Source organism: Zootoca vivipara, chromosome 12 (assembly GCF_963506605.1).
Source record: "Zootoca vivipara chromosome 12, rZooViv1.1, whole genome shotgun sequence".
NCBI lineage: Eukaryota > Metazoa > Chordata > Lepidosauria > Squamata > Lacertidae > Zootoca > Zootoca vivipara.
The window spans coordinates 49,979,513-50,007,090 of record NC_083287.1 but is presented as its reverse complement, the minus strand read 5'-3'; the positions used below and the strand labels follow the sequence as shown (position 1 = coordinate 50,007,090).

The window sequence follows — 27,578 nt, the reverse complement described above, 5'->3', positions numbered from 1 at the left end:
GTGAGGTACTTTCATGGCTGCCTTCTGCAGGATGAGAGAGAGAGCGTGCAGGAGGAACGGGCAGAGCTTGGGTGTTTAGTGGGAAACCACAAAATGTGTTTTCCCTGACTATCTCTTCGTCCCGCCCTCTACTGACCGGAGGAATGCAAGCAGCCATGTCACATGTTTTAACCTCTATCATCCGCCTATCTCTTTATTAAGTTAAACACATTTTTAAACCATTTAATGTTTTAAAAATCTCTTAAGCACTGCATAACATAAAAATAGGCCACTTAATTAAAACAGAAAAACAGCATAGAATGGTGATATAAAAGCATATGAAAACCAATAAAACAGGAATTCAAACAAACAAAACAGGCTCGGGGGACACCTGGGGCAAGGGTAGACTTTGGTAATATGGTGCCTTGAGCGAGACAAAATTTGGCACCCCACTAACTGTGGGTAAAGATAAAGGGGCCCCTGACCATCAGGTCCAGTCGTGTCCGACTCTGGGGTTGCGGCACTCATCTCGCTCTATAGGCCGAGGGAGCCGGCGTTTGTCCGCAGACAGCTTCCGGGTCATGTGGCCAGCATGACAAAGCTGCTTCTGGCGAACCAAAGCAGCGCACGGAAATGCCGTTTACCTTCCCGGTGTAGCGGTCCCTATTAATCTACTTGCACTTTGACGTGCTTTCGAACTGCTAGGTGGGCAGGAGCTGGGACCGAGCAATGGGAGCTCACCCCGTTGCAGGGATTTCAAACCGCCAACCTTCTGATCAGCAAGCCCTAGACTCTGTGGTTTAACCCACAGCGCCACCTGGGTCCCTAACTATGGGTAGGTACCTGTAAAAATATAGGTTGTTTATTGTTTATGTTTATTATTATTATTATTATTACTTTGTGCCTCCTTGGCTCAGTGCCCTGTGCAGAAGAACCACCTACTCTACCCTGAATCCAGCACTGCCTGGGCAAAAGGGTTGGGTATATTGCTTTACAAGATACCTGAAGCAACTGATAGCTGAGGGAACGACACTCCACACTACAGGGGGAGTAGCAGGAAATGCCCATTTCCACATCACCGCCCTATGATCTTCTTTAGGGTGGTGACACGAGCAGAATTTCCCCAGGGGATCCCATTAACCTTTCAGGTCTGTACAGGGGCAAGTGGTCTTTCTGACATTTACTCGAAAGCATTATGAGTCAAGTTTTCTACAGTCATACCCAAAGCGACATGTGAGCAAAAGAGCAAAACAACAACAACAACGCTGAACAATTTAAATAAATAAATAAAACAGCAACCAGTTACAGATGCAAGCATCAATAAAAGCAAGTGAGAACGACAGCAACTACAAAAGCATAAAATGGTAGAAAATAGGGAAATAAGTCTCATTGAATGAAAAGTAGTTTTAATTTGATTCCTAGGTCTCTTTTTTATTTATTTATTTGTTTATTGCATTTATGAGACACCTCGTGAAATAAATTCATAATAGCATAATTCAGGCATCCCCAAACTGCGGCCCTCCAGATGTTTTGGCCTACAACTCCCATGATCCCTAGCTAACAGGACCAGTGGTCAGGGAAAATGGGAATTGTAGTCCAAAACATCTGGAGGGCCGAAGTTTGGGGATACCTGGCATAATTGTACCATGGTACAGAAGTAAACATAAGCGATTCCCAGCATGAAACCCCAAAATACCTGTACAATAAAGCAGTATACATCACATTAATGAAGGCTTCTCCTGAATCTATTTATGAGAAGGTATTCTTAGAATGGGGACGCGGGTGGCGCTGTGGGTTAAACCACTGAGCCTAGGGCTTGCCGATCAGAAGGTCGGCGGCTCGAATCCCCACGACGGGGTGAGCTCCCGTTGCTCTGTCCCAGCTCCTGCCAACCTAGCAGTTCGAAAGCACATCAAAGTGGAAGTAGATAAATACCGTGTTTCCCCCTTTTTAAGACGTAGTCATAATATAAGACGTAGCAGGATTTTCAAGCATTTGAGAAATATAAGCCACACCCCGAAAATGAGCCATACCTAAGACGGCCCTGGATAGAGCTCCTGAGTGTGGCCAGCCTCACTATCGCCACCTCCGCCACTGCTGCCACCCCGCACACTCTTCGTCCCCCTGTTGTTGTTTTAGTTAGTTTAGTTCCTGCGCGCCTGCCGCATTCGCAGAGCGCAAGAGAGTTTTTATCTCTGCCGAAGCGGGCCCTCCCCCGCTCCCTCTTCTGAAACCACCACCGAAACCTCCGAGCCGGGTCCGCAGGATGGTGGTAGCGGCGGAGGCGGTGGGTTTGTCAGGGGGCTGTGAAGGGAGGACGCGAAGGCGGAGGGAAGCCCCCCCGTGCTGCTGCCGGGCATGTGCGGCGCCCAAGGAAAATGACAGAGGCGGTGTGAATCCAAGCGATGGGGGCAGCTAACAGACCCACGAGCCACATCTCCGGCATGCTGGGTCCTTTCCCTTCAGTGAGTGCCGGCTGGCGGCTCCCGGGCCCGAGGTTCTGCCTTCCGCTGGGGCTGCCGAGGAGCCTTGCAAGGGAGGAAAGGAGGCGAAGCCGGAGCCACCTCCACCTCCTCCTCCCCCTTTGCCTCTTCTCCCCGCTGCAGCGTCTCCCGGGTCCCGCATGCTGAAGCGCGGGCAGATAAAGGTTCGCTCCGCATAGGATCGGCCTGCCGCAGCTGCAGAGCGGAGCACCGAGCCAGCGGCCTAGCCTCTTTCTCTTTTTTTGCCCAGCTGAGGAGGCCTGCAGCCCCGCCGCCGATTCCGGGCGGAGCGCTGCAGCGGGCGGAGCGCCGCGCCAACAGCCTGGCCTCTTCCTGCCCCAGCCGAGGAGGTCTGCTGCCCCGCCGCCGGAATCGGCGGCTGCAGAGCAGAGCGCTCCGCAGCCCCGAGTGCTCGGAGCGCCCTGCAGCTGGCGGAGCGCCGAGCCAGCGGCCTGGCCTCTTCCTGGCCCGGCCGAGGAGACCTGCCGCCCCGCCGCTGGAATCGGCGGCTGCAGTGCGGAGCGCTCCGCAGCGCCGAGCGCTCGGAGCGCCCTGCAGCAGGCGGAGCGCCGAGCCAACAGCCTGGCCTCTTCCTGCCGCAGCCGAGGAGGTCTGCCGCCCCGCTGCCGGAATCGGCGGCTGCAGAGCAGAGCGCTCCGCAGCCCCGAGTGCTCGGAGCGCCCTGCAGCGGGCGGAGCACCGAGCCAGCGGCCTGGCCTCTTCCTGGCCCGGCCGAGGAGACCTGCTGCTCCGCCGCTGGAATCGGCGGCTGCAGGGCGGATCGCTCCGCAGCGCCGAGCGCCCGGCAGCACTGGGCAGAGCAAAGAGCCAGCGACCTGTCACCTCGGTGCCTGGAACGTGCTGCTGCTGCAGCGCCGCGCAGAGCGCCCAGCAGCATCATGCAGAGCACCCAGCAGCAGCCCGAGCCCTCGGCCCGGCCGGCCAAGGAGGCCTTAAGGTACCATAAAAACATAATTTAAAAAAACAAGACATCCCCTGAAAATAAGACACCGTGTGTTTTTTTGAGGAAAAAAAGTTATAAGACGGTGTCTTAAAAAAGGGGAAACACGGTAGGTACTGCTCCAAGCGGGAAGGTAAACGGCGTTTCCGTGTGCTGCTCTGGTTTGCCAGAAGCGGCTTTGTCATGCTGGCCACATGACCCGGAAGCTGTACGCTGGCTCCCTTGGCCAATAATGCGAGGTGAGCGCTGCAACCCTAGAGTTGGTCACGACTGGACCTAACGGTCAGGGGTCCCTTTACCTTTATTCTAAGAATGAGGCCCTACCACTATAAGCATCCCCTCCCCAAGAGCTGCCTTGTGGGATATCTTCAAGAGAGAAAAGGCTCAGGAGTAAAACCTTGTCAAATCTGGCATGGAGTCCCTAAGGCAGTTGGATGGCGCCTTGCATGCCTCCTTCCGGCAACTCCTGCAGCCAAGCTGGCGCCAAACGTCTTGCTCTGCTTTCCTTTGGATCACATCAGGTCTTGTTGTCTGGGCAGCCCAGGACCTCCATGCACACTGCCCAGGCTTGCGCCCCAGGGAGGTCACTTTGGTGCTGCTGACGCAGTGGTTTGACTTCACCCCCAAAGGCACACTCCATTGTCTCTCAAGGCAGATGGATGCCAACCACAGCAATATGCAAATAATAGGGGGAAATTCACACTTGCCTACAGTTTGTCATATGTGGAGGAATAGGGTGTGTGAGAGTGAGAGAGAGGGGAGGAGAGACGGCCCACTGAACGTTCAGAAACATCCCACACCATTTGGTGGGTCACAAACAATATATGTATGATATATTCTGGAAGCAGGAAGAACGCCGTGAATAATGTTGCGTCTCTCAGTCAGACAATGCAGCTTTGCTACCAAAAGAGCAAATTCACAGCCAGTGACACTAGAAGAAGCATTTTACTAATTAGCCTCCAGGCAGTACATTTCCTGCCAAGAAGTTGTTAACACCAGGTGATTCAATGGAATCTGAAACTACTCTAGAAAGCGCTTAGTTTCAACATTTACATACTTCGTTCCCTGTCACAGCTGATTAGTAATAGTATTGTTTGGTCTACTTTGCTAATGATTCTTGATCTGCATATTTTCAATCGATTAAGAGAGATTTTGGTAAACCTTAGAATCCGCACTTCCAGTGCTTCCGCAGGATTTAATTGCATGTCTGTGTTTCAGTTGAAGGCCCATCATCGCCTCTGTCCTCAACACCAAATAGGGGGAAGGCGGATGGCTATTATTTTATTATTATTACTACTATTAAATTTATTACACACCCTACACCAGCAGTTCCCAGGGTGGGTTAAAACAATGAAACATTACAAACAGTCAAAACAAATTACCATCGTAGGAATAGGGTGGGCACTTCAGGTGGCAAAGGCAGGGTGAAAAGGTATGCCTTAAACATTCTCTAAAAGTTAGATGTACCTCTGTGAGGAGGGAATTCCACAGCTGAGGGCCTGCCAGGGAGAAACCCAGGAGGTTCTGTAAGGAAGGAAGCAATGTCTCAGGTTTGTAGTAGAGTCAGTGGTTTTTTTCTGGGGGGACGCAGGGATACACATACCCCTATAGATTTTGTGAATCTAAGGTTTGCCTCATTGAGGGGCAGTATTTCAATATGAGTAGGAAAATGAGAGTACCCCTAAATATTTTTTTAGAAAAAAAGCACTGAGCACAGTCGTACTGTTATGGAAAATTGACCCCCAATATGATTTATAACAGTACCTTCAAAGTCGAATGGAATCCATTCTGGAAGTCCGTTCAGACTTCCAGAATGTTCAGAAACCAAAGCATGGCTTCTGATTGGCTGCAGGAAGCTCCTGCAGCCAATCGGAAGCCCCGTCAGATGTTCGGTTTCCAAAAAAAGTTTGCAGAATGGAACAGTCGCTTCCAGGTTTGCGGCGTTTGGGAGCTGAAACGTTCGCGAAATAAGTTGTTCGAAAACCAAGGTGCGACTGTACATATTTGTAGTACAATATGTTATAGAAAACCAATTCCAACAGAAGGCCTTATGATGGAGGAGATACATAGGCAAAAGATGGATGTGGAGGGAAAGTTGGAGGAGGAAAAGGCTTAGCCCCTGAGGTTCCACAGACTGTGCTTCCATGGCTCTCTAGGGCCACACCCACACCTTACACTGAAATCAGATGGCTTCCCCCAAAGAATCCTGTGGATGTTAGTGTGTTGAGGGTGCTGGAAATCATATCTCTGAGAGGGAGTAAACTACAGTCCCCTTGATTCTTTGGGGGGGGGGGCATCTGCTTTAAATGTGGTTTAAAAGTACAGGGGTTGACATGACCTAGGTCTATTACCTGAGTTGTCGCTTCCGATGGCTCTCGCAGGCACAGTGTTCCAATTGCTGCATCTTCCCTTGGACACAGATCTGAACGAACAGGGGACGGTCAATAATTGCCGACAAACAGAGCACTGATGGAAATGCTCTGGTTTGTCTGGATGCCAAAAGGTATTGAGTTTTTGCTTGAGTGGATACCCAGCAACCGGTTTCCCCCAAAGCTTAACATCAAGTCACCAGCCGTGATGAGCTAAAAATGTCCGCAGCCAATGAGAGTATGAAACAGGTGGGGCCAGGATATCTATAAACGCTGAGGATTACGGGAGGGCTCAGTGCAGAAGAAGCGAGGGTAAGGGGGGCTGGGGACAGCCTGCATATTTTTGGCCTGAATTCACCTTGCGTGCCCTCTTCTCCGGGACTGGGTGTCACATAATGCCATCTATCTGCAGCCATACCCCTGGGACAAATGCTAGGAAGCCTTTAATGATGTTTGAGCTTATCTTTCACTTGGCTCTGAACTGAAATGAATGTGGGTCTGGAACAACAACAACAACACAGCCTGCTCATTATTTATGTTCTCTGCCACTGTTCACCACCCAGTTATTGCCTCCTTTCATTATCCTCACAACCAGTCCTGGGAGGTCAGTGAAGGTGTGAGAGAGAAATGGCTGCCCCCATTAGCTCAGCGACTGAAATTGAGCATGTGACGTTAATGTCAATTCAAAACCAGATTTTTCTCTTTGCCGCTGGATAGGTCAGTGGGTAAGTGCTGTTGATTCCTCGCCTTTGTTTCCCCAGATGCATTCTTGGCCCTTTATTTCCAGGACTCTTAAGCATGGCGGCCTCTTCCCATTGGAAGCTAGGCTTGCAAATTGTTCTCGGTGGAAGATGGTTATTTGCATAATGGCTGTTGCTGTCACAGGGACATTGCTGGCTACCTGAATGGTAGTCATGAGACTCATCCCACCAGGTTTCAGTGATGCCTATTATGTCATATTTAGTTTGCTGTACCAAGAGCTCAAGTTCATCTTGTTTATTTCCCATGCTCTGTGCATTAGTATACAGACATTGAAGACCATTGATCATTCCCCCATGTCTCTTATTTAAGGATATTTTCCTCCCACCACTAGGTCTGTGTGCTGTTTGCTCCATTTGGTCCTTGACATTTGGATGGTCATCTTCAGCACTTGATAGACTCCTACCTTCAGGACCACTGTCTCCCTCCCCCATATAAGTCAGTTTAAAGCCCTCCTGATGAGGTTTTTGAGTTTTGAGCTTGAAACCCTGCAGAGCCAGTCAGTGTGGACAATGCTGAGCTAGATGGAGTAATAGTTGGACTTGGTGTATGCCAGCTTCCTGTATTCCTAAAATGATCAACCCCAGTGCAGTTCATAGGACCAAGGGTCCTCTCTGGGGATTCGGCCCCTTTCATCTGGAAAAGAGGCATCCAAGTGACCCTTCCCATTGGGAACTGCATAGGGGTCATGGACTAGTTCGACACAGAGGAATGGTGGGAGGAACCAGCTGGGGAGCCACCAAGCAAAGCAGGATCAGAACCTGGAGCATGGTGGTGGGATGGTGATGAGGGGTCAGAGGGAGAAGGCTAGGAAGAGGTGTTGGGAGCTGGGGATGTAACAGGGCTTAGTGAGTAGGGAGAGCCTATGGCAGAGAGAAGCCCAGAATCAGAGGCAGAAGCTGAAACAGGTGAGAAGGGAGGCCCAGAGAAAGAAATAAGTCAGGCTGGTGAAGAGTCATGGGTGTCTCTCCTCCTGCTGCAACAAGCTCCTCTCCCCATTTGTCTCCCAGAACCAGAATAGGGCTGAAACGGGCAGAGCAGTGACAGGGTGCATGCAGGCATAGTCTCTGATTGCTTGGGGAAAGCCCTGAAAAGGAGGGGACTTAAATGGCTGTAGGGAGCCAGGGACTTTGAGTCTTGGCAACTGAATCATGGGGTACGGCCTACCGAGGATGAGCTGCTCATTAGGCCTGACACTCAGCCAAGTCTGTAAAGACTGTGTTTTTGCTAATAAAGAGTTAAGGTGTGATTTACTGTTGGCTTGCTCTTTGACAATAGTTTTATGTATCCACTGGTGTCGATGTGGCAGCAGCAGCCATTTCACTAATCCCCATCCTCCTCTCGGAGCTAGTTACATGCCTAGCAACCCATGCTGGGTTTTGCTAGCAGAATTGACCACCTTCCCCTCCACTCCAGCTTTCTAACAGTACTTCTTCCAGCTGCATTGGCAAGTAAGTTCAGGTCAGGAAGAAACATAGCTGCCAAGTTTTCGCTTTTCTCGCGAGGAAGCCTATTCAGCATAAGGGAAAATCCCTGTAAAAAAGGGATAACTTGGCAGCTATGGGAAGAAAAAGTAGTCAGCCTTGCAGCCTCACAGGGATGTTGCGCTGGGATGTTATCCTGTGCAAAAATGGATGCTTTACGCATCCAAGAGATTATGGCCGCCCAAGTTGACGTATCATTTAGAGTCTTGCCTTTACTTTCCTCTCAAAGAACTTTTGTTATCGGGCATCTTACAAATGTTGTAAACGGGAATTGTAATTAATACGAACAATGTGTGAAATGAGACCCCAAGCCTTTCCAGAGGTATAAAATCAATTCTATACAAATCACTAGAAGGTGCGTGGAAGTCTTGCATTTGGAAGCACTGCCGTGTGGCATTCTAGCAGGACAGGATAATGGGTGCAACATTCATAGGGAGAGAGAAGCTCAAGGAGATGTGTTGGAAAGAATCAGGCCTTGCTTAACAAGCTTGCATTGGGGGGGCAGGGAAGCGCTCTTTGAAAAGTGCTGACTTCCGCGTTTGCCTGGGCTATGTGGGGCAGTCAGCACGGATTTTGAAAGCTGTTTGATTATTTTAAAAATATCTTCCGAGGTCACATTTAATCAAGTCCAAAGCGCCAAGCCTATACGATTGAGGTTTCTCCCATGAATAAAATTTGACAGGGAGAATTGAAATGCCTCCAAAATCAACAGCAGAGTATTTAGTCAACTCACCTCAACGCATGGACTGTGTCCAATGCTGCAAAAGAGTTGCCAGCTATTGCAGCCTTTCCCTGCCTAATCCACAGATTAGACACCTGATAAATCTATGTCAGGAGGACAGCAGCACCTGTAGTGCATTTCACGGTTTAAGTTTACAAGAGTCGTAGAGTTGAAAGGGACCCTTAGGGTCATCTGGTCCAACCCCCTGCAATGCAGGAACTGTGGGCACTCTGCATGCAAAGCAGGTGCTCTCCCACCCAGCTGTGCCTCCTTCTCAAGGTTTGGCCTTACTCATGAATGAATTAGGTGCACAAGTCAATGAAATGAGGGTGCCCCTGTTGCATCTAGTTACTTTAATCAATTCAGCTGTTGGTTTTGTGAATCGCCCTTCCTCCCAAGGGAGCCCGGGGCAAGGTACGTTAAAGATCGAAGCAGCAAAGTTCATCTCGTAAAGATAAGCATAACAAATCACCTCATAAAACGACAAAATAGCCATAAAACCAGAATGATAAACACAAACATAAACCAACCAGCAGCTGGATACTAAAACAAACCTAATTTGATTTGTAAAAAAAACCTTGTGGCGGTGAGGAGGAAGAATGGGGAGTACTTGGGGCAGAAAACTGGGAGGCGGAGAAAATTGAAAAATTGTAGCGGAGGCTTCTTGGGACACCCACAGTGGCAGCGTTCTGCTGCACAATGATTTCCACCTGTGCAGCAGAACTTCCTTCCCCTCCCCTCTCCTCTCACATCTCCTGTACTCTCCCCAAATCTGCTCTGGAGGGTTGGAAGAAAACCTAGAACAAATTTGGGGGAATGCAAGGGGAGGAGAAGTTCTGTTGCCCACTCAAGAGTCCGTGAGCCAGCACATCTGCTTCTTTGGATACTGCCCTGTATTGTGTTGTGCCCGAGGCATTGTTGGGAGCAAGGAAGATGGCAGCCCCGCCACAAACACTGCCACCTATCCTGGTAGGTCCCCTGTCCCCAACCCCAATTTCTCAATTTTATTCCCACCCTCCCCAGATTTTGACCGTCCACCACTCCTTCATCCCAATGACCCCGGAGCTGAATGTTTAGCTCGGCATTCATTCCACTGCACAGCCCGTTTTTAGCACTTTCGTGAGCTACGTGGCACATTGAGTCGCGGTGGAGCAGACCCTTTGTTAGAAATGTAGCCGCTGTTCGCTCACAACCTACAGCTGCACTTGTATCAAAACACCCAAGTGAGTTTACCTGCGTTCACAGAATCTTCCCCTGGTTGTGCTGTTCCTTTTTCTCTCTGTGTCTCTTCCTTTCTCTCTTTGCTCGCCTTGACCAATAATTTCCAATTCCATTCGATCTGCACAGATTTCAGTTATTTGCCAGATAGGATCAATTCTCGGCTATGACCACCTGGCCGCTATGAAATCCCTCAGGACGCTGAGGGCCTTGAGGCCCCTCCGAGCCCTGTCCCGATTTGAGAGCATAAGGGTAAGGGTTGTCGTCTTTCAGTGTCTATGAAGTGTGTTCACCTCCAGTAATCAGCACCTTCTCTCTCTTTCCCACAGGTTAATGTGCCATCAAGTCTTTCCTTAAGGTGCCACATGGCAGCTTCATTTTGCTAGTCCAAAGCAAGGCAATGGGCACAGTTCTTTATAGAGAAGGGTGTGACATAGTGACACAGATCCAACACCAATTAAAACACACACACAACAAAATTGGGTATTACAGAGATACATCACAGGCTATGGCATTCTTTTTCAAAGGATCAGAATAAATGGCTGGGTCTTGCAAAGTGATTCATCTTGAGGGCACAAAATTACAGTGTTTGCATAATTTAATAATGGGAGCTGTGCCCGCATCTCTGCTGTTGCCGTTCAGTTAATAATAATAAAAAAATCAACTGCACACACAAAAAAAGTTTGTGTTTCAGGAAAACATTGCCAGAATTAGACTTTGCTGGTCCTCCTTTCTTCCTTTTTCTGACCAACTTTTGACATCAGTTGGAGCTCCATGTGGTCACCTTGAGGAAAGTAAGACAACATTTAAGATGGGGGTTCCCTCTGGTTTTGAAGTCTTGTGGTTTCATTTTGCACTGGAAATCAGTGAATGGGTCTATATCCTGAAGGTCTCCTGGAAATGATTTTTATACATGAGAATGCTGATGGGGTTGCTTTGCCCCCGCCTTCGTGGTGGGTTAATGCTATATATTTTTCCTCCTTTTAGGCTTTCTTCATCAGTTGATTAACCAGGCTTATCTTTACAGGTGAAAATCCAGAGAAGAGAAGCTGAATGGTAGGATTTGTGCTAATGGTTTGGACTTTTCCATTTTGTGTCTCCATTCAGGTCTCATTAGTAAGCCTCATAGCTAGTACACTTGGATACTCCGAAATGGGTCCCATTAAATCCCTTAGGACCCTCAGAGCTCTGAGACCCTTAAGAGCACTATCACGATTTGAAGGGATGAGGGTAAGATTCAGTTAAAACCACAACCCACATGACCCATCATTGAAGCCCATCTGTCCATGGACATCTACCAGCATGTTGTGAGGGCCTTCCTTCCTTCCTTCCTTCCTTCCTTCCTTCCTTCCTTCCTTCCTTCCTTCCTTCCTTCCTTTGTTCATTCATTCATTAGTTGTGTTTTTGTTTTCGTTTTTCATCCTAAGCTGTAAATGAAACAATCGATAAGTGCCATATGTTGCAATATTCCCCCTCTTTCGCCTCCCTCCTCCTCTGACAAATTCATCCAGCTTGCTTGTAGGAGTAGAGTAGCTTCAGCTCTGACTGATGCCCATCCTGGTGGATTCCCTTATGAGCTAATCCTGCCGCATTCCTTGTCCTACAGCACTTTACAAACACATTTCAGGCTGAGCACACATCTTGCTGACAAACCTGCCTCAGTAATGAGGTGCTCCAAAGAAAACAATTTGGCTTCTCCAGCTTTAAGGTGGCCTTTTGTGCACCCACAAAAGCTGCCAGAAGGTGAGGCAAATGTTGCCATCAACCAGACCCCTCACAGAAAGGCTGCCTTTGGATGTTACAGCAAACCATGGTTCACAGTGATGCGAAGGAGCCTAGGTGAGCCTCCAGTGCATGCATTATACACTTTTCTCCTCCAGCGCAGCTACAAAGTGGAGTTCAGAAACTTCTGCTTCCACTTTTGATTAACCACTGATATCTGAACCCTAAACAAGACTATTAACTGTGATTTGTTTGAGCAAGCCAGCTTCATAATCCATGGTTTGAAGTTCACATTTCAAACAAGGCATGGTTAAAAAGAAACCACTGGTTAAGCACAAACCAGAGCTGCTCTCCTCCAGAGCCGCCATAAGAAGGAAGGCTTCTGGGAGGGGAGAAAGAGTGTATAAGCCTGCATCTCATTCTTGCCTTGCTAAACGATGGTTTGGTGTGATGTCCAAATTGGTACACCAAATAGTTCTACAGTTCATCATTCCTACTATATCCTACCTTGAGTTAACATAGACAGATCTCTCTTCGGCCTGCCTCCCCCCCCCCCCCAGCTCCTTCTTTGAACAAATGCAGAGAGCCACCCCCACATTAGGAAAAGACCTCACCTATCTAGCATGTGTGTCTCTCCTGCTTCTGAGACTACCAAATGGCCACACATTGGAAGTAATATTTGCATAGGGCCGGGAAACTGGACAGTTTCAATCCAGTTATTCTGGGCTTCATGGATGTAGGTGTTACGCAAATGTTATGTCTCAGTGTGCCCAAGGAGAGGGAATGGTGTGAGGGCACCACCCAGTTTCTAGCGCACATAACCCCCCATGCTTAGAGATTCATCTAAAGCAAGATATTTTACTACTTCAGTCTGTATCTAGACTAGTGCATGAGCTGATTAACATTTTGCTGCTTGAACTCGGCTACCGAGAAACCCCCACATTTAAATGGCAGAATAAAACTGTAGGGCACCCATTGCAAATGGTGCACATGGGTTGAAATGGGCCAGGTTCCCACCACCTGCCCTGTTGTTGCTGCTGCCAATAAACCAACGGCAAGGCAGCGTTAAGAGAAAGACTAGGCTCCCAGTGCCGTGTTTCTTCCCAAGAACCCAGCCACTGAAAGTACATACATGTGATGTCCCTAACCCACAATGTTATGCGTATAGTTCGACATTTCAAGTCAGATATTTCTTGAACCTAAAAATGTCAAATGCATGAATCAGCCATAAGCTATATAAGCTACAAAAGCCTTCCTCAACCTGGTGCTCTTGAGGAGTTTTGAATTGCCATAGGAATGCTAATACTGGGAGCCATCTTTTATAAGACAATATGGAACATTTTTTCATGTTTGCTGTTGCCTGTCTTTCTGAGGCTTTTTTTGTCTCCTCCACAGCATACATTTAGGGCTCGTCCACGCTTTTTGCCCTGCACTTTCTATGTACATGTCTGTGCTTTAAAGCGCTGTGTCCGAACCCCTTTTCCCATTCTTCCCAGTGCTTTTAACACTAAATTAGAACAAACAACAATTCAGGTTTCCCTGAATTGTTTTGCTCCAATTCAGCAGTAAAGAGTGTGTTTTCACGGGGAAAGCTGGGGCACAAAAAAAGCATTCAGACACAGAATTGTAGAGTTGGAAGGGACCCCCAGGACCATCTAGTCCAACCCCCTGAAGTGCCAGAATCTTTTGCCCAATTTGGGTCTCGAACCCAGGACCCTGAGAAGAAGAGTATCATGCTGTCCCGACTGAGCTACCATCATGGTGCTTTAAAGCGCAGGCCTGTGACTAGAAACGCAGCACAAAAGGAAGTCTGGATGAGCCCTCAAAGCACTCTATTCCACTTTAAGAGTTACGGTTTCCCCCTGAAAATCCTGGGAACAATCATTGGTAAGGGAGCTGAGAGCCCTTAGGAAACACTTAAACTCCAGTTCCCAGGATTTTGGGGGTGGAGGATCCATGACTCTTAAAGAGGAATAAGAGTGCTTTAAATCAGGCATCCCCAAACTTTGGCCCTTCAGATGTTTTGGACTACAATTCCCATCATCCCTGACCACTGGTCCTGTTAGCTAGGGATCATGGGAGTTGTAGGCCAAAACATCTGGAGGGCCGCAGTTTGGGGATGCCTGCTTTAAATGTATGGGGTGGATGTGGCCATAGTTTGCATCTTGGCTCTAGAGTTTACCAGGCCTGGCTGAGATTTAACACACAGCACTGATCTTTATGTAGGATTAAGGATTGAGAATGGACCCTGGGACTGTGCTGTCTTTCCCTACAGCCTCCCGCCTCTCATACACAAATTCATTTTCACACCCTTTACCAAATTTCGATTTCTAGAAACCCAAATAACCCAAAGTTTTCCCCAAAAGACAGTGTGCACTACAACTGCATTTAAATGTGAACATAAAAGAAATGTGGCCAAATCATTTGGAGGATTCCTGCTCAAGAAATGCCTGGATTAGCTGCGCTTGCCATGCATGGGCCATTCCCTGCACCTGCCTCTCCTCTTTTCCATTTCATTGCACCTGCCACTTGCCAATCCATAAACATTTGCATGCAGGTATCAGAAGCATTGGCTTTACATGATGAGTAGCACCTTGTTCATTCCCATTCATGGCTTGTGACATCCTGTGGCTGGCCTGCTGTTCGCTTGGAGCCACACAATGCGTGAAGGATCCTGCCTTCAGCTGGGAAGATGGAATTGATGGTCTTCTGCCCCGCTTCCCATTCTGTGTTTCTGTGTTTGCAGTGTTTCAAGCTCCCCTCTATTTGCAAGAGTTCTGAGCTAGATGCATGTAAATAGAGGTGATGCAAACCACAAAGTTTGAATTCGGAAACAGAAAGTGCAGGTTTCCGTTGTACAAATACATTGTCAAAAACAACAAAATGTTTTCTTTTTTGAAAAAAAGAAAAAAGAAAAGAAGCGTTTGCAATAAGCAGATATGGCTGTTTCTCCCCACCCCCCCTTTTAAAGCAAATGCTCACAAATGTGCCAAATTATCATTGCTAGCATGTGATGTTCTGTCAAATATGCAAATGTTTGGAAGAAAGAGTTTGCGTTTGCAGCCCATGGCTTGCTTTCCTACAAAGCACCTTTGCAATTGGAGATGTAGACATTAATATGCTTGTTTACGCCCTCACCTGTTTGTGAACATTGTGTGTGTGTGTGTGTGTGTGTGTGTGTGTGTAGGATTGCAATCCCTTCTGTATTTTTTGGTTCCCTTGTGCATGTCTGTGCCATATTTGCATATATAATTTTCTGTCTAGGAAAGCATTTGGACCAATGTTGCTTGTAAGATGCATTTTGTCAGGACTTCACAATTGCATGATTCTATGTTACTCCCATCAGCCCCAGCCTCTGGGTGCTGGCACCACTTAGGGGAAGGCTGGAACAAAGTGTTAATGCGCTCTAAAAGATATCAGCCTGGAAAATATGTCATAGGGTCAGATCAGCCAACCTGGTATACCCTCCATATGTTTAGGACGTTTATTTACCACTCCCTTTCCTTTGTTAGGCCACCTCTGTCAATCAAACATACATGCAAGATGTTTAAAAGGGGCATAATGCCTTTGTTCAGATGCACTGGTTATATGCGTGTGTCTTAGAGTTATGTTCATTTTGGTATACTAAAAGTGCAAAGATCAATGCAGAGATAATGACATGGGTCAATGCCCATTTTGCCAAATCCATTTCTTCTGCAGCTGCTTACAATTTGGGCACCCTAAAAACTGCTGCGAGGCCTCTTAGTCCTGCAGGCTCTTCTAATTATTACCTCTTAAGAGTCATCAAATTTCAGGGCTTGGGCAGCCTACACAGGTTTTCTTTTAAAGCAGGATTTCAGCTTCCAAGTAGAGTGGAGCTTAGTCCCATTTGTTATATTCTTGCCTGCTGCGAAGCTGACACTGCAGGTTTAGGCAGAAATCCTAGACATACTTCCCCAGGAGTAAATCCCACTGGGCTCAGTGGGGCTTACTTCTGAGTAGACTTACATAGGATTGCACTGTTTGCTAGTTTTTGGTTTTTTTTAGTTTTCTCTGCTTTGAGAAATCATTTGAATCAAAAAGTGAGAAGTCATCAGATAAATAAAATCATCACTTGGCTGTTCCTGTGTGTGTGTGTGTGTGTGTGTGTGTGTGTGTGTGTGTGTGTGTGTTTAAAATTAAAGGCTGCTTTTCAGCTGTTGCAATTCCTCCACCCCAAAAGGGATTTAACGTACATGAAAGAACAAAATGAAATTAAAGCACAAATTAGGTCCAGTGTTAGTTATACTCAAATTAAACACACTTAAATGAATGGACATGACAAATTTAGGCCCATTAATTTCCATAGGTTTACTCCAAGTAAAACATTGGTAATACAATCCATAAATCTTAAAAAGCAAAAGTTTAAAAATTTCAGTTGTATATTGCCAAGCCATGCAGATAATAGTAGTAAGTAGTAGTAGTAGTAGTAGTAGTAGTAGTAGTAGTAGTACAGTAATGGTTTTATTATTTATACCCCTCCCATCTGGCTGGGTTCCCCCAGCCACTCTGGGCGGTTTCCAGCACATAAAAATATACAGTAATCATAAAATGTCAAACATTTAAAACTTCCTGATACAGGGATGCCTTCAGATGTCTTCTAAACATTGTGTAGTTCAATAATAATAATAATAATAATAATAATAATAAACTTAATTAATTAATTAATTAATTAAGATTAAGAATGTTTTCACTGCATGCATGAATGCTACCAGGGATGGAGCTCGCACTATAGAAGGGAAAATCTGCCATTGGGAAAACACCACAAAAAAGGCCCTGCCTGGCGCTCTAACCAACTGAACCTCTGCATAATGCCTCTGTTAAAATCATACCGTATGTTCATTTTAACAAGGTATGTTCATTTTATTTAAGCAATATGGCTATAATGGTAAAATAAATAAATAACCTTTATTGTAGGTGAGCAACATGCTCACCTACATATATTTTTACCCACTCATTTAATGGTGTAAGCATGCTCTGCCATTCAGAAGAATTATTCCACTGTTGTTTTAGTTGTTCACAAACTATGCATTTAAATATTAAAATTTTCACAGCTAGATTAGTGTTAGGGTGACGAGTTACACAGCCCTGCTCAAAAAAAAAAAAGCACTGCCAAAACAGAGAGCACCAATTTACATCAAATTTGCACATGATTTATATACATCAGGCTTCCTCAACCTTGGCCCTCCAGATGTTTTGAGACTACAATTCCCATCATCCCTGACCACTGGTCCTGCTAGCTAGGGTTCATGGGAGTTGTAGTCCAAAAACATCTGGAGGGCCGAGGCTGAAGAAGCCTGATATACACAGATGCAAATTTAGAAAGAATTATTATCAATTAAATAGGAAAAACAGTACATCTCTGCCTTGTTGGGAAGAGCAGCAGACCTGTTTGCCCTCAAAACAGAGGGTTGTTGTCTATAAAGTTAGGCACAGGACCACCCTAAAAACTGAGGATAATTTAGTTGTGAATTGAAGACAAGCCTCCTATTTCACCACCAAGGCAGGCAACCACTTTCTGCCTCTGTGTATGTGTTACTGCTATGGGACGTGGGTGGCGCTGTGGGTTAAACCACACAGCCTAGGGCTTGCCGATCAGAAGGTCGGTGGTTCGAATCCCCGCAACAGGGTGAGCTCCCATTGCTTGGTCCCAGCTCCTGCCAACCTAGCAGTTCGAAAGCACGTCAAAGTGCAAGTAGATAAATAGGTACCGCTACAGCAGGAAGGTAAACAGCGTTTCCGTGTGCTGCTCTGGTTTGCCAGAAGCGGCTTTGTCATGCTGGCCACATGACCTGGAAGCTATACATCGGCTCCCTCGGCCAATAATGCGAGATGAGCGCGCAACCCCAGAGTCGGTCATGACTGGACCTAATGATCAGGGGTCCCTTTACCTTTATGTGTTACTGCTAGGGAGGGAAGAATCTGTCAGTTTTGTTTTTCTCCTTTTCTCAGTCTTAAAATCAACCCCCCACATTTTGCAAGCTTAAAGAAAAAACATCCTCATGAAAATTCATTAGCATTTTAGCGCAAGATTTTCCTAACGAAAACAATTCTATATGCAGTTTAGACTAATGTACATATTTTTTCAAGCAAATGCATTTTTGTATGCTATTTTCACAACAAACTTCATTTTATGCACCTTTTTCCTGAATAATTGCATTTTTGCATATTTTGGTTGGAGAAAAAAAGTGTGAATTTCAAAGACCAGCTGTGTTTCAGTTCGCATATGGTTTCTGAAAGTGCGAATCTGATACATTCAGCTGTAAATGTGTTATGAGTCGAATTTCTTCTCTGTGCCTGCTGTGCTGGACTGGCCCCTTTTCTTCCTCTCTTGATGCATTTACTTGTTGAGATTTGAGTGGGGAATAATTCCGAACACATGCCCCAGGAAAATCAAGTTATTTCATTTTTAGTAGATTTAGCCACACTTAAACCATGGCTTACGGACAGTAAAACATAGCATTATTACCAGCTGACGATATGCTCTAGAGTGCAGAAGGAAATTCAGCCCCCTATAAGAGATGTATTAAGTAGTTTTAATACCCAAGTACAAATACATCAAGCGGGAAAGGATGATAATAGCTCGTGGGTTCATCCTGTGGGAACACATTATGAGACAATAGCCTAGTTTTCAAGCCAATGGACTTGGAGAAACTTCTTTGAAGTTAATGGGGCCTATGATGGTGGGCTAATCAGAGCATGAGGACTGAATGTGAAGGGACCGTACCTTGAGGCAAGGGTCAAATGAAGTTTCCCCCATCCTTGATCTCTGCTAATACCTAGGTAGTCGCTCCATCCCCCCGCCCTCCTTCCTGTTTTTATTTTAAACTCTGGCTCAGGACTGGTTCATGCAGTGGTTGGCTGCACAGTGAGGCATTGAACTGTGGCACACATGCAGTAGACTAGGTTGCTGAGGGCTATTGTCAAAACTTGCCCAAGCTCACATGGGCGTAGGCAGGGGGGCAGGAGGGGGCAATTGCCCCCCTAGAAGCAGAGCCGCTGGCCAGCCTGCCCCGCTGCCCGCCCGGTGCCGTCTCCCTTCTCCCTGGCTGGCTGTGGGGCGGGCGGAGGGAAAGCCCCAGAGCCGCGCAAAGCGTTTGGCTGGCTTTCCCTCTGCCCGCCCCACAGCCAGCAAGGGAGAAGGGAGACGTCCGTTCTAGCCGGCTGGCTGTGGGGCGGACGGAGGGAAAGCCAAGCAACCGCTTTGCGCGGCTCTGGGGCTTTCCCTCCACCTGCCCTGGTGATTGCAGAAGGGGAGGAGGGGATCGGAGCAGCCCGATTTCGGGCTGATCCTGGCTCCCCCTCGCCCCTGCCGATCGTGGAGGGGGAGGAGGGAGATGGAGCAGCCCGATTTCGGGCTGATCCTGGCTCCCCCTCGCCCCTGCCGATCGCGGGGGGGGGAGGAGGGAAAGCTGGCAAGGGAGAAGGGAGCTTTCCTTGCCCCACTGTGGCCCCTCCCCCTCCCCCTTGGCCCCTCCCCTCCCCCCCCTGATTTTCATCCTGGCTACACCCCTGCAAGCTCAGAGACAGCACCATGAGGCCCATAGCTGAGCTCTAGCACAGGCAGATCAGAATTCAGATTCTGGAGAGGCAGACGATGGTCCACAGACACAGAATGTGGCCCAAGTGGGCTGGTGGTTAGTTCTGGATCAGAGGGCAAAACGAGGCAGAAGTAGGAGGAGAGGCTACTTGCCACAATGGCTATGTTCTACCTTCGCTGTGATGGGAGACATGATGCGTCTGAATACCACTTGTCAGGAATGAGCTGGTGGGCAGAGTGCTGTTGTACTCAACAGGCATCTTGATGGCCACTGTGAGAACAGGGTGCTGGACTAGACGAGCCTTTGGACCGATCCAGCAGGCTCATCTTGTGTTCTTTTGGCATCGGTTAGAATGAGGAGCTGGCTCACAGCCTGGTCATGGAGGTTGGCTGACAGCATTCAGGATGGTTTTGAAGCCTAGAGGGTACCCTTGACCTACAGAGCATAGTCTGCTTGGTTTGCTGAGTGCCGAGAATGTTGGTGTTGTAGGAAATAAGGTTCCAAAAACAGGCTTTTGGGGACCTGTGGTTCGAGACAGCACCTGAAGGAATGCATGTGTACATTTGTAGCCATGCATGCCCAACTGCTTCAATGGTTGCACATTCAGGTACGAATACATAGGCCCTGCATCACCACTCGCTCTGCTTCATTAAAAAAAACTTCTGCAGGGCTGTTTTGGCATTTTGTCCTGGCAGCAGAGCAGAATTACTGGCAGCAGCTGCTGCTTCGCTGCAACAGGTGGAGAAGGTACAACTCCCTACATCCAAGCAAAGAGTTGAGGTGTCATTTTCAGGGGCAAACTAGGTGTGACATTTGTTGTTGTAGTAGTATTGCATTTATATCCAAGGAGCTAATGGTAGCATATATGGTTCTCCCACACCTTCCCATGTTCTCCTTGCAATAACCCAGATTAGGCTGAGTGACAGTGACTGGACCAAGCGTCACCCAGCCAGCTTCATGGCTAAGGGTTTTTTTTGAACCCTAGTAATTGCCCAGCATGCCTAACTATTACACACTGGCTCTCAATCCTGCTATCAGCAACCAGGAGCCTCTCCCCACTTCGTGAACTGGAGCAATGGGGATGGCTTTGTGGGGGTGGGCGTGGAACAGTGCTCCAAAGCAGGACTTCAGCAAAAGGTTAAATCCCTCGCCCCTTCTCATAGTCCCACCTAGATCAGCAGCTCTTTTATAAAAGGCCATTTGCGGAATTTCTAATCTCATGAATAAAGTAACGTCTCATTTGTCCTTCATTCAGTCAGAGCTCAGCTTGGGCTCCTTTGGCCTCTGCAAGACAGAAAATACTGAGGAAACAGATCTGTTGTTTTCTTGACACATAGACAATCGGAGAGAGCAGGTGCTTTACAATCTGCATTCTTTTCAGTGAAGCTAATGGAAAGGAAAAGAAACTTAGGTTAAACATCTAGAAGGACAAGCTTCCTTAGACTTGCAACTCACGTTGAGTCATGGTAATAACCTCACATTTTTCTAAACACCCAACTGCTGCCATCAATGGGTCTCAAAGAGAATTGTGCTTTGTGCCCTGGGACATCCAAGGAACAGTAGGATCAGCCCAAAGGTCTCTTTAGTCCAGCATCCTCCTCTCACACTGGCCAGCTAGATGCCTCTGGGAAGCCTGAAAGCAGGGCCTGAATGCCACAGCACTCCTTCCTATTTGTGATTCCCAGCAACTGGTAGCCTTGAGCATAGCTCCCTACACATAGTGAGTAGCCATGGATAACTTTGCCCTCCAAATGTTTTTGTGTCCAAGCTTTCTGTACCATGTCTTGTTACCGGTACCTGAATGAGCTTTCTTTGACGTGTTCAGAAGGCAACAGGAGAGAAGGGAGAGAGAGATCCTTTTGCTTAACCTGCATGCTTGTGTCTTGAATGCATGCATATTCCTTTTCCCACAGCGTTCCTCATTTGGAAATTCAAGTCTTAAAATATCACATGTGTGTGCCATGCAGTAGTGCATTTGCAGTAGTTCTGGGTTGGCCCACAGATGGACATTGAACAAGGACCAAATGTGCGTGGTTGCATTCACCGCACACACAGCCCGCACAAAAGATTTCGTGTTGGCCAGTATTCGAAAAGGAGCTGCTTTCTTAATGCAGTGGTACCTCGGGTTACAAACACCTTGGGTTACAAATACTTCAGGTTACAGACTCCGCTAACCCGGAAGTAGTACCTCGGGTTAAGAACTTTGCCCCAGGGTGAGAACAGAAATCGTGTGGCAGAATACGACAGTGACAGAGCCTAAGGCTAATTAGGGAGAGGCCATGACTCAGTGGCAGAGCGCATGGTTTGCCAGCTTTAATCTCTGGCACCTCCAGGCAGGGCTGAAAAGAGTGTCGCGAGATCTCGCCGGAAGCTGCCACTTATCCTTGCTTCCATGGCGTCCGTAGGGGCACATCCCTGTGAGATTCTGCTGCCCAAGGTGGCTGGTTCAGTCCACCTGAAGGGCTGGCCAGCCCTGTTATCAGCACAGCACAGATGTGCACTCTCATGGAGGCTATTGTCTATTTTATAATAATAATAAATAATAACTTTTTATTTATACCCCGCCCTCCCCAGTCAAAACCGGGCTCAGGGCGGCTCACACCAATAAAATTACAATAAAACATAAAAAGCAATTAATTAAAATACAGATTAAAATACAATATTAAAATTTAAAATGCAGCCTCGTTTTAAGTAATCCATAAATCCAAGCCATGAGGGAGGAAAAACTCAGAGGTCAGACTAAGTCCGACCCAAAGGCCAGGCGGAACAGCTCTGTTTTGCAGGCCAGGCCCTGCGGAAAGATGACAAATCCCGCAGGGCCCTGGTCTCCTGTGAGAGAGCGTTCCACCAAGTTGGGGCCAATACTGAAAAGGCCCTGGCCCTAGTAGAGGCCAATCTAGCCACCTTATGGCTCGGGATCTCCAGAATTATGTTGTTAGAATATTGTTATGTGAGCTTAAGTGCATTGTTGCATACCCCAGCACACCTTGATGGCATTCATGACACACAGTCCAGTTCCCTGCAGCCAGGTTCAGATATGATGTCAAGCAGAAGTCTGGAGCATTCCTGAGTGGGGTCTCTACAGGATAGTCATTGACCACATCTCTCCTGTTTCCATAGAAATCATTTGTCCCACAGCAGTCCCTCCTGTTTCCTTCCAGGGATAAGCAGCACAACTTTATACAGCAGATGTTATATTCGAACGTACTAAATGAGAGGCAGCCAGTGTAATAATAATAATAATAATAATAATAATAATAATAATACTAATAATAATAATATTTGCACCCTGCCTATCTGATTGGGTTGCCCCAGCAAATTATTACATTGCAAGTGACCAATGTTCTATACCAACAGAACACATGGGAACTTGAGACTCTCCAGATGCTGTGGGGACTACAAATCCCATCACCCCGACCGCTGACCTGTGTGTGATGGGATTTGGAGTCCAGAAACATTCGGAGGGCCACATTCCCTCTCCCCCCCCCTTACAAAAGAAGAATGTTTGTTAACAATTAAAACAGGCATCCCCAAGCTGCGGCCCTCCAGATGTTTTGGCCTACAACTCCCATTATCCCTAGCTATCAGGACCAGTGGTCGGGGAAGATGGGAATTGTAGTCCAAAACATCTGGAGGGCTGAAGTTTGGGGATGCCTGAATTAAAACAAATGACTGCCTCATCCTTGATTTCTAAAATAAATTTTTTAAAGTCATCATCATCAGGTTTTTTCCCCAATGCACTAGAACAAATCGCCTTCCTCTGATGTATAGTCTCTTATGATCCTGCTTCTTTTCTTCTTCTTCACAGACGCTGGCGCTGCAAATACATAGCTGCCAAGTTTTCCCTTTTCTCGTGAGGAAGCCTATTCAGCATAAGGGAATTCCCCTTTAAAAAAGGGAAAACTTGGCAGCTATGCAAATATCAATGGTGAAATCAATGTTATATTATGGGCTTGTCAGAAAGTCAGACACTGGCCTGTTAGACGACAAGAAGTGATGTTTTCCATAATCTAATTCACACATCACTCAAAATGTTATCCCCTCCCCAGTTCACTGCCACTTTGTCTCAGTTTCCAAAATGTAAGCAGATTGAGAGGAAGGTTAAGTAAGATGCTCTCGGAAAAGCAGATCCTACGCACAAAGACACAAACCAAGAAGGAGGCAAATTCACAGCTGAGAAAGCCACAAAGAGTAGACCAATTATTGCATTCTTCTACTTCAGTCTTGACAAAGAGTTGGCAGTGTCTGTGATAATGCCAGATTTATAGAAGACTTTCCAAGCCTTTAATATGTCTCAGTAAGATGGAAACAGTCCAACAAAGGTTTGCCATGACTGAACCAAGCACAATTTTAAATCAATAGAACTTAAGTTAATGCATCTAAGCTCCATTCTGCTGCTGGATCGTGACTTACCTTTTGCTGGATTGGGCCCCAATGTAATGCTCTGCATGCATGTAAACCCTTTGTACCGTACATATGGTGGTTCAAAACATTGAGTGATGTGTCCGTAATTTGATGGTCATATTGTCCATTGGAATGCATGTTGCCATTACTATTTCCTGCCAGGGACGATATTATGCGTTTGCTACATAATTCATTTTTGCTGCTTCAGAACCATATTGCAAATGTGACTTTTCTTCCCTTGATGGTATTATCTTGATTGATCTATGTCTTATTTGGTCCCAAACCTTTCCAAAAGTCAATCGGCATCATTCTCACTGACATCATTGGGCTTTTGGCCGGATGGTATATTATCATATCCTTAATTGTACAGTATTATTTTGCATGCCCGATTAAACATGTTGTGTTGCTTATGATCCTCTTTACAGTCCGTGAAAAAATGTAGGTTTTAGTAGATAATAAGATGCAGGAGGTGGCAATATAGGTACAGTGGTACCTCGGTTTATGAACACAATTGGTTCCGGAAGTCTGTTCATAAACTGAAGCGTTCATAAACTGAAGCGAACTTTCCCATTGAAAGTAATGGAAAGTGGATTAATCCGTTCCAGACGGTCCGCGGAGTAACCGTTCATAAACTGAAGCGAACTTTTCCATTGAAAGTAATGGAAAGTGGATTAATCCATTCCAGACGGGTCCGCGAAGTACTTAAACTGAAGCGTTCATAAACTGAAACATGGGTGCAATTGGTTCCGGAAGTCTGTTCATAAACTGAAGCGTTCATAAACTGAAGCAAACTTTCCCATTAAAAGTAATGGAAAATGAATTAATCCGTTCCAGATGGGTCCGCGGCGTTCATAAACCGAAAATTCATAAACCGAGGTGTTCATAAACCGAGGTTCCACTGTACTGTGTACCAGGGAAATGAAAGCAAGGGTTAAATAGTGGCAGACCCAGTTGGCCACTTACAGGGTGGCAATCCAACTCTAAATTAGGACTGGAGGGACAGGGATGCACCCCTTTCCCCCATCTTGCATTTCAAGTAATATGTGAAATAGAAGCTGGTGACTAATTCGTTCCTCTTACAAAAGGGGGGAAAGATTGTGCAAATCAGCACCATGCGTATCCACCTCACATATTGCTTTAAGTCAGCCATCCCCATCCTGGTGCATTCCAGATGTTTTGAACTACAGTTCTCATCATCCCTTTCCATTGGCTATGCTGGCTGGGGGCTGATGGGAATTGGAGTCCAGCAACGTTTTGAGGGTTGTGAAAGGCTGTTTTAGGTGCAAGGTGCACATAGGGGTCTGTTCCTCTGCCACAGGACTTGGAACACTGACTGGATAGAATGTATATGCCATGGCTATTGCCACGAGCCTTCCAGCATTTCTTTGTTTTCTAATCGGTGGTGTCTTGGCCTCCAGCCCAGATTATATTTTAACTTTTAGATCGAGAGTCATTGATATGGTGATGTTGGACTACAGCTCCCAGCATCCCTGGCCATTGGTCAATATGGCTGGGGCCAATGGGAGTTGGAGTTCCAACATTATCTGTAGGGAGCCATGCTGGCTATCCCTGTCGTAGATCTTTAAGGAGCAATACTGTCCCTGTTGAAGATTATGTTAAGGTTTGGATTATGAGTCTTGCCTTCAGCCACAATGAACTAGTTTAAGCAGTTATGTAAACTGGGCTGCTTATGATGGTAGTACACCATTATGGACTTATATCATTTCATTAATTAGTCTAAAAAACACCTGCTCCATCTTAGACCTTTGAGGATCAATGGTACGCAGCACACTACTAACCAGGAGATAGCTGACAATAAATATTTTTTTAAAATAGCCAATCTATCCAAAGGACTTGTGAATCCTATACATGTCCACTTAGAAGTAAGTCTGATTGAGTTCAATGGGATTTACTCCCAAGTAAGTATGTATAGGGTTGCAGCTTGATAACCATGTATAAAGTAACATGCTTCTGACTAGCTGAATAAACTAGGAAGCCGGCCGCATTTGGCACCAGCTGTAGCCAGCCTTGAACCAGAGGCTTCGCTATTGCTCTATCTGCTCCAGCTCACCCAAACAATGTACGTATGGGTACTGTGGCTTGCATTCTGGCACTGCAGTTGGTCATTTTCCCCACTCAGCTGTAGGAAGCAGAACTCCTGTTGTGCTTCTGAATAAGTTCTCGTTTCCTTGGAGCTGTTAAAAAGCATGGGTGTCTCTGGGTCAGGAGCTGGCAACTTGATTTCCCATCAGTCATCAAAAGCAGCCCAACACATTGTACACTCAGTATTATGGGCATGGTGTTACCTAGTCTTTACTAGGCTGTGTTCATTCAGTGACTTTATCATACATAGACAGTTTAGCTGTTCCTCGGTTGAAGGATCCTAGATGAATCCATTGAAACGTATTCTACTAGTTTATCATTGTTCTTGCTATCGACATTGAATGTCATTCTGCCTTTCTATAGGAGTCCCAGTCTAACTCAGGATAGTGGGTGTAGAGTAGCAACTTTGGAGTTGTGACTTAAAGCAGAACCCCTGCAATAACTGTGTTCTTTCTTCTCATTCATCGAAGGTGGTGGTCAATGCTTTGGTAGGCGCCATCCCTTCTATCATGAACGTCCTGCTTGTCTGCCTTATCTTCTGGCTCATCTTCAGCATCATGGGAGTCAACTTGTTCTCTGGGAAGTTTGGGAAATGCATTAACAACACAATAGGTGATGACCCTATGAACCAAACATTGGTCAACAACAAGAGCGATTGCCAAAACTTGAATGACACTGGAGAGTTGTACTGGACAAAAGTGAGAGTCAACTTTGATAATGTTGGCGCCGGCTACCTGGCTCTGCTGCAAGTGGTAAGTTCACTACTACTTATTCATGTTGTTATTAGGCAGTCGCACTCACCAAAGGAATCTTAAGTCAATGTATTTATTTAGTAATGAATTCATTTATACACCACTCTTAATTTAAACACACACACACCCCGCACAGGGTGGTTCACAAGTGGTCAAATGTATAACACAGCAAAACAAAACCGTAAGACCATCTCCAGCCTTAACAGAGTAGCAAGTCAATAATCATGTGGACTGTTCGATGAACCAGACACTCCCAAGCCTATTTGGCAATAACCACAGGGAAGTCCAGGGCATTAGAGAAGAGGTACATTTTTAGCACTCGGTGAAGCTGGAGTAGACATTATGACCGGAACAGTATGAGCTGTAGATGATTGAGTGATTGAATCAATTTGCATAAATTTCCCTTTCGGGGGGGGGGGCGACCCAATAGTTCTGAAGCAGGGATGGAGAACCTGTAGGCCTCCAAGGGTTGTTGAAGTCCCATGAGCTTCAACCAAAATGGCCAGTGGTCAGGGGTGGTAGCAGCTGTTATCCAGCAACATCTGGAAGACCAAAGGTTCTCCGCCCCATCCTTACTAGAATGCCTTTTCTAAGAACATGTATGGCACTTGAAGCTTAGATAGATCTGTTGGCCAATTAATTGGAGGAATCCATTTAGCCATTCGAAACAGTTTGAACTGATTAATCTAACCAATGAACTGTCTAAATCTTCCATGTCGTTATGCTAGTGTGCCTGTTCTTGGGGTAGGGTTGCACATCAATTAATTTAGGGAATTTATAAGCCACCCTTCAACACAAACAATACAATAACAGTTAATAAACTTCAAACAGGAAGCAACAGCATTGATCCGATAAAGCAGTCTGAATCATAAAACAGTGTGCAAAATAAGATGTCCAAGGTAGAGTTCAGACAAATCTGAGCCAAGAAACAGTGGGTTAGAATAGCTTGAGTGAAAATCTTTGGAAGGGTCTTTCTCACACCTCCACTGCAGCCCCCCCCCAGATGATTCCCGAGATCTGGGGGACCCTCTAGAATAGCATGAGTTGTACATAGGAAGTTCCTT

At 46.5% G+C, this 27,578-nt stretch overlaps 1 protein-coding gene across 1 annotated transcript in view; it reads left to right on the top strand.

The window, feature by feature from the left end:
• The window catches only part of LOC118091630 (sodium channel protein type 5 subunit alpha-like), a 298,412-nt gene that overhangs the window by 256,345 nt on the left and 14,489 nt on the right, over nucleotides 1-27,578 (top strand). Inside the window, exons 22-23 of the mRNA XM_060280924.1 lie at nucleotides 11,082-11,204; nucleotides 26,233-26,514. Coding sequence (XP_060136907.1) covers nucleotides 11,082-11,204; nucleotides 26,233-26,514 — 405 coding nt within the window. The remainder of the gene's footprint in view (nucleotides 1-11,081; nucleotides 11,205-26,232; nucleotides 26,515-27,578) is intronic.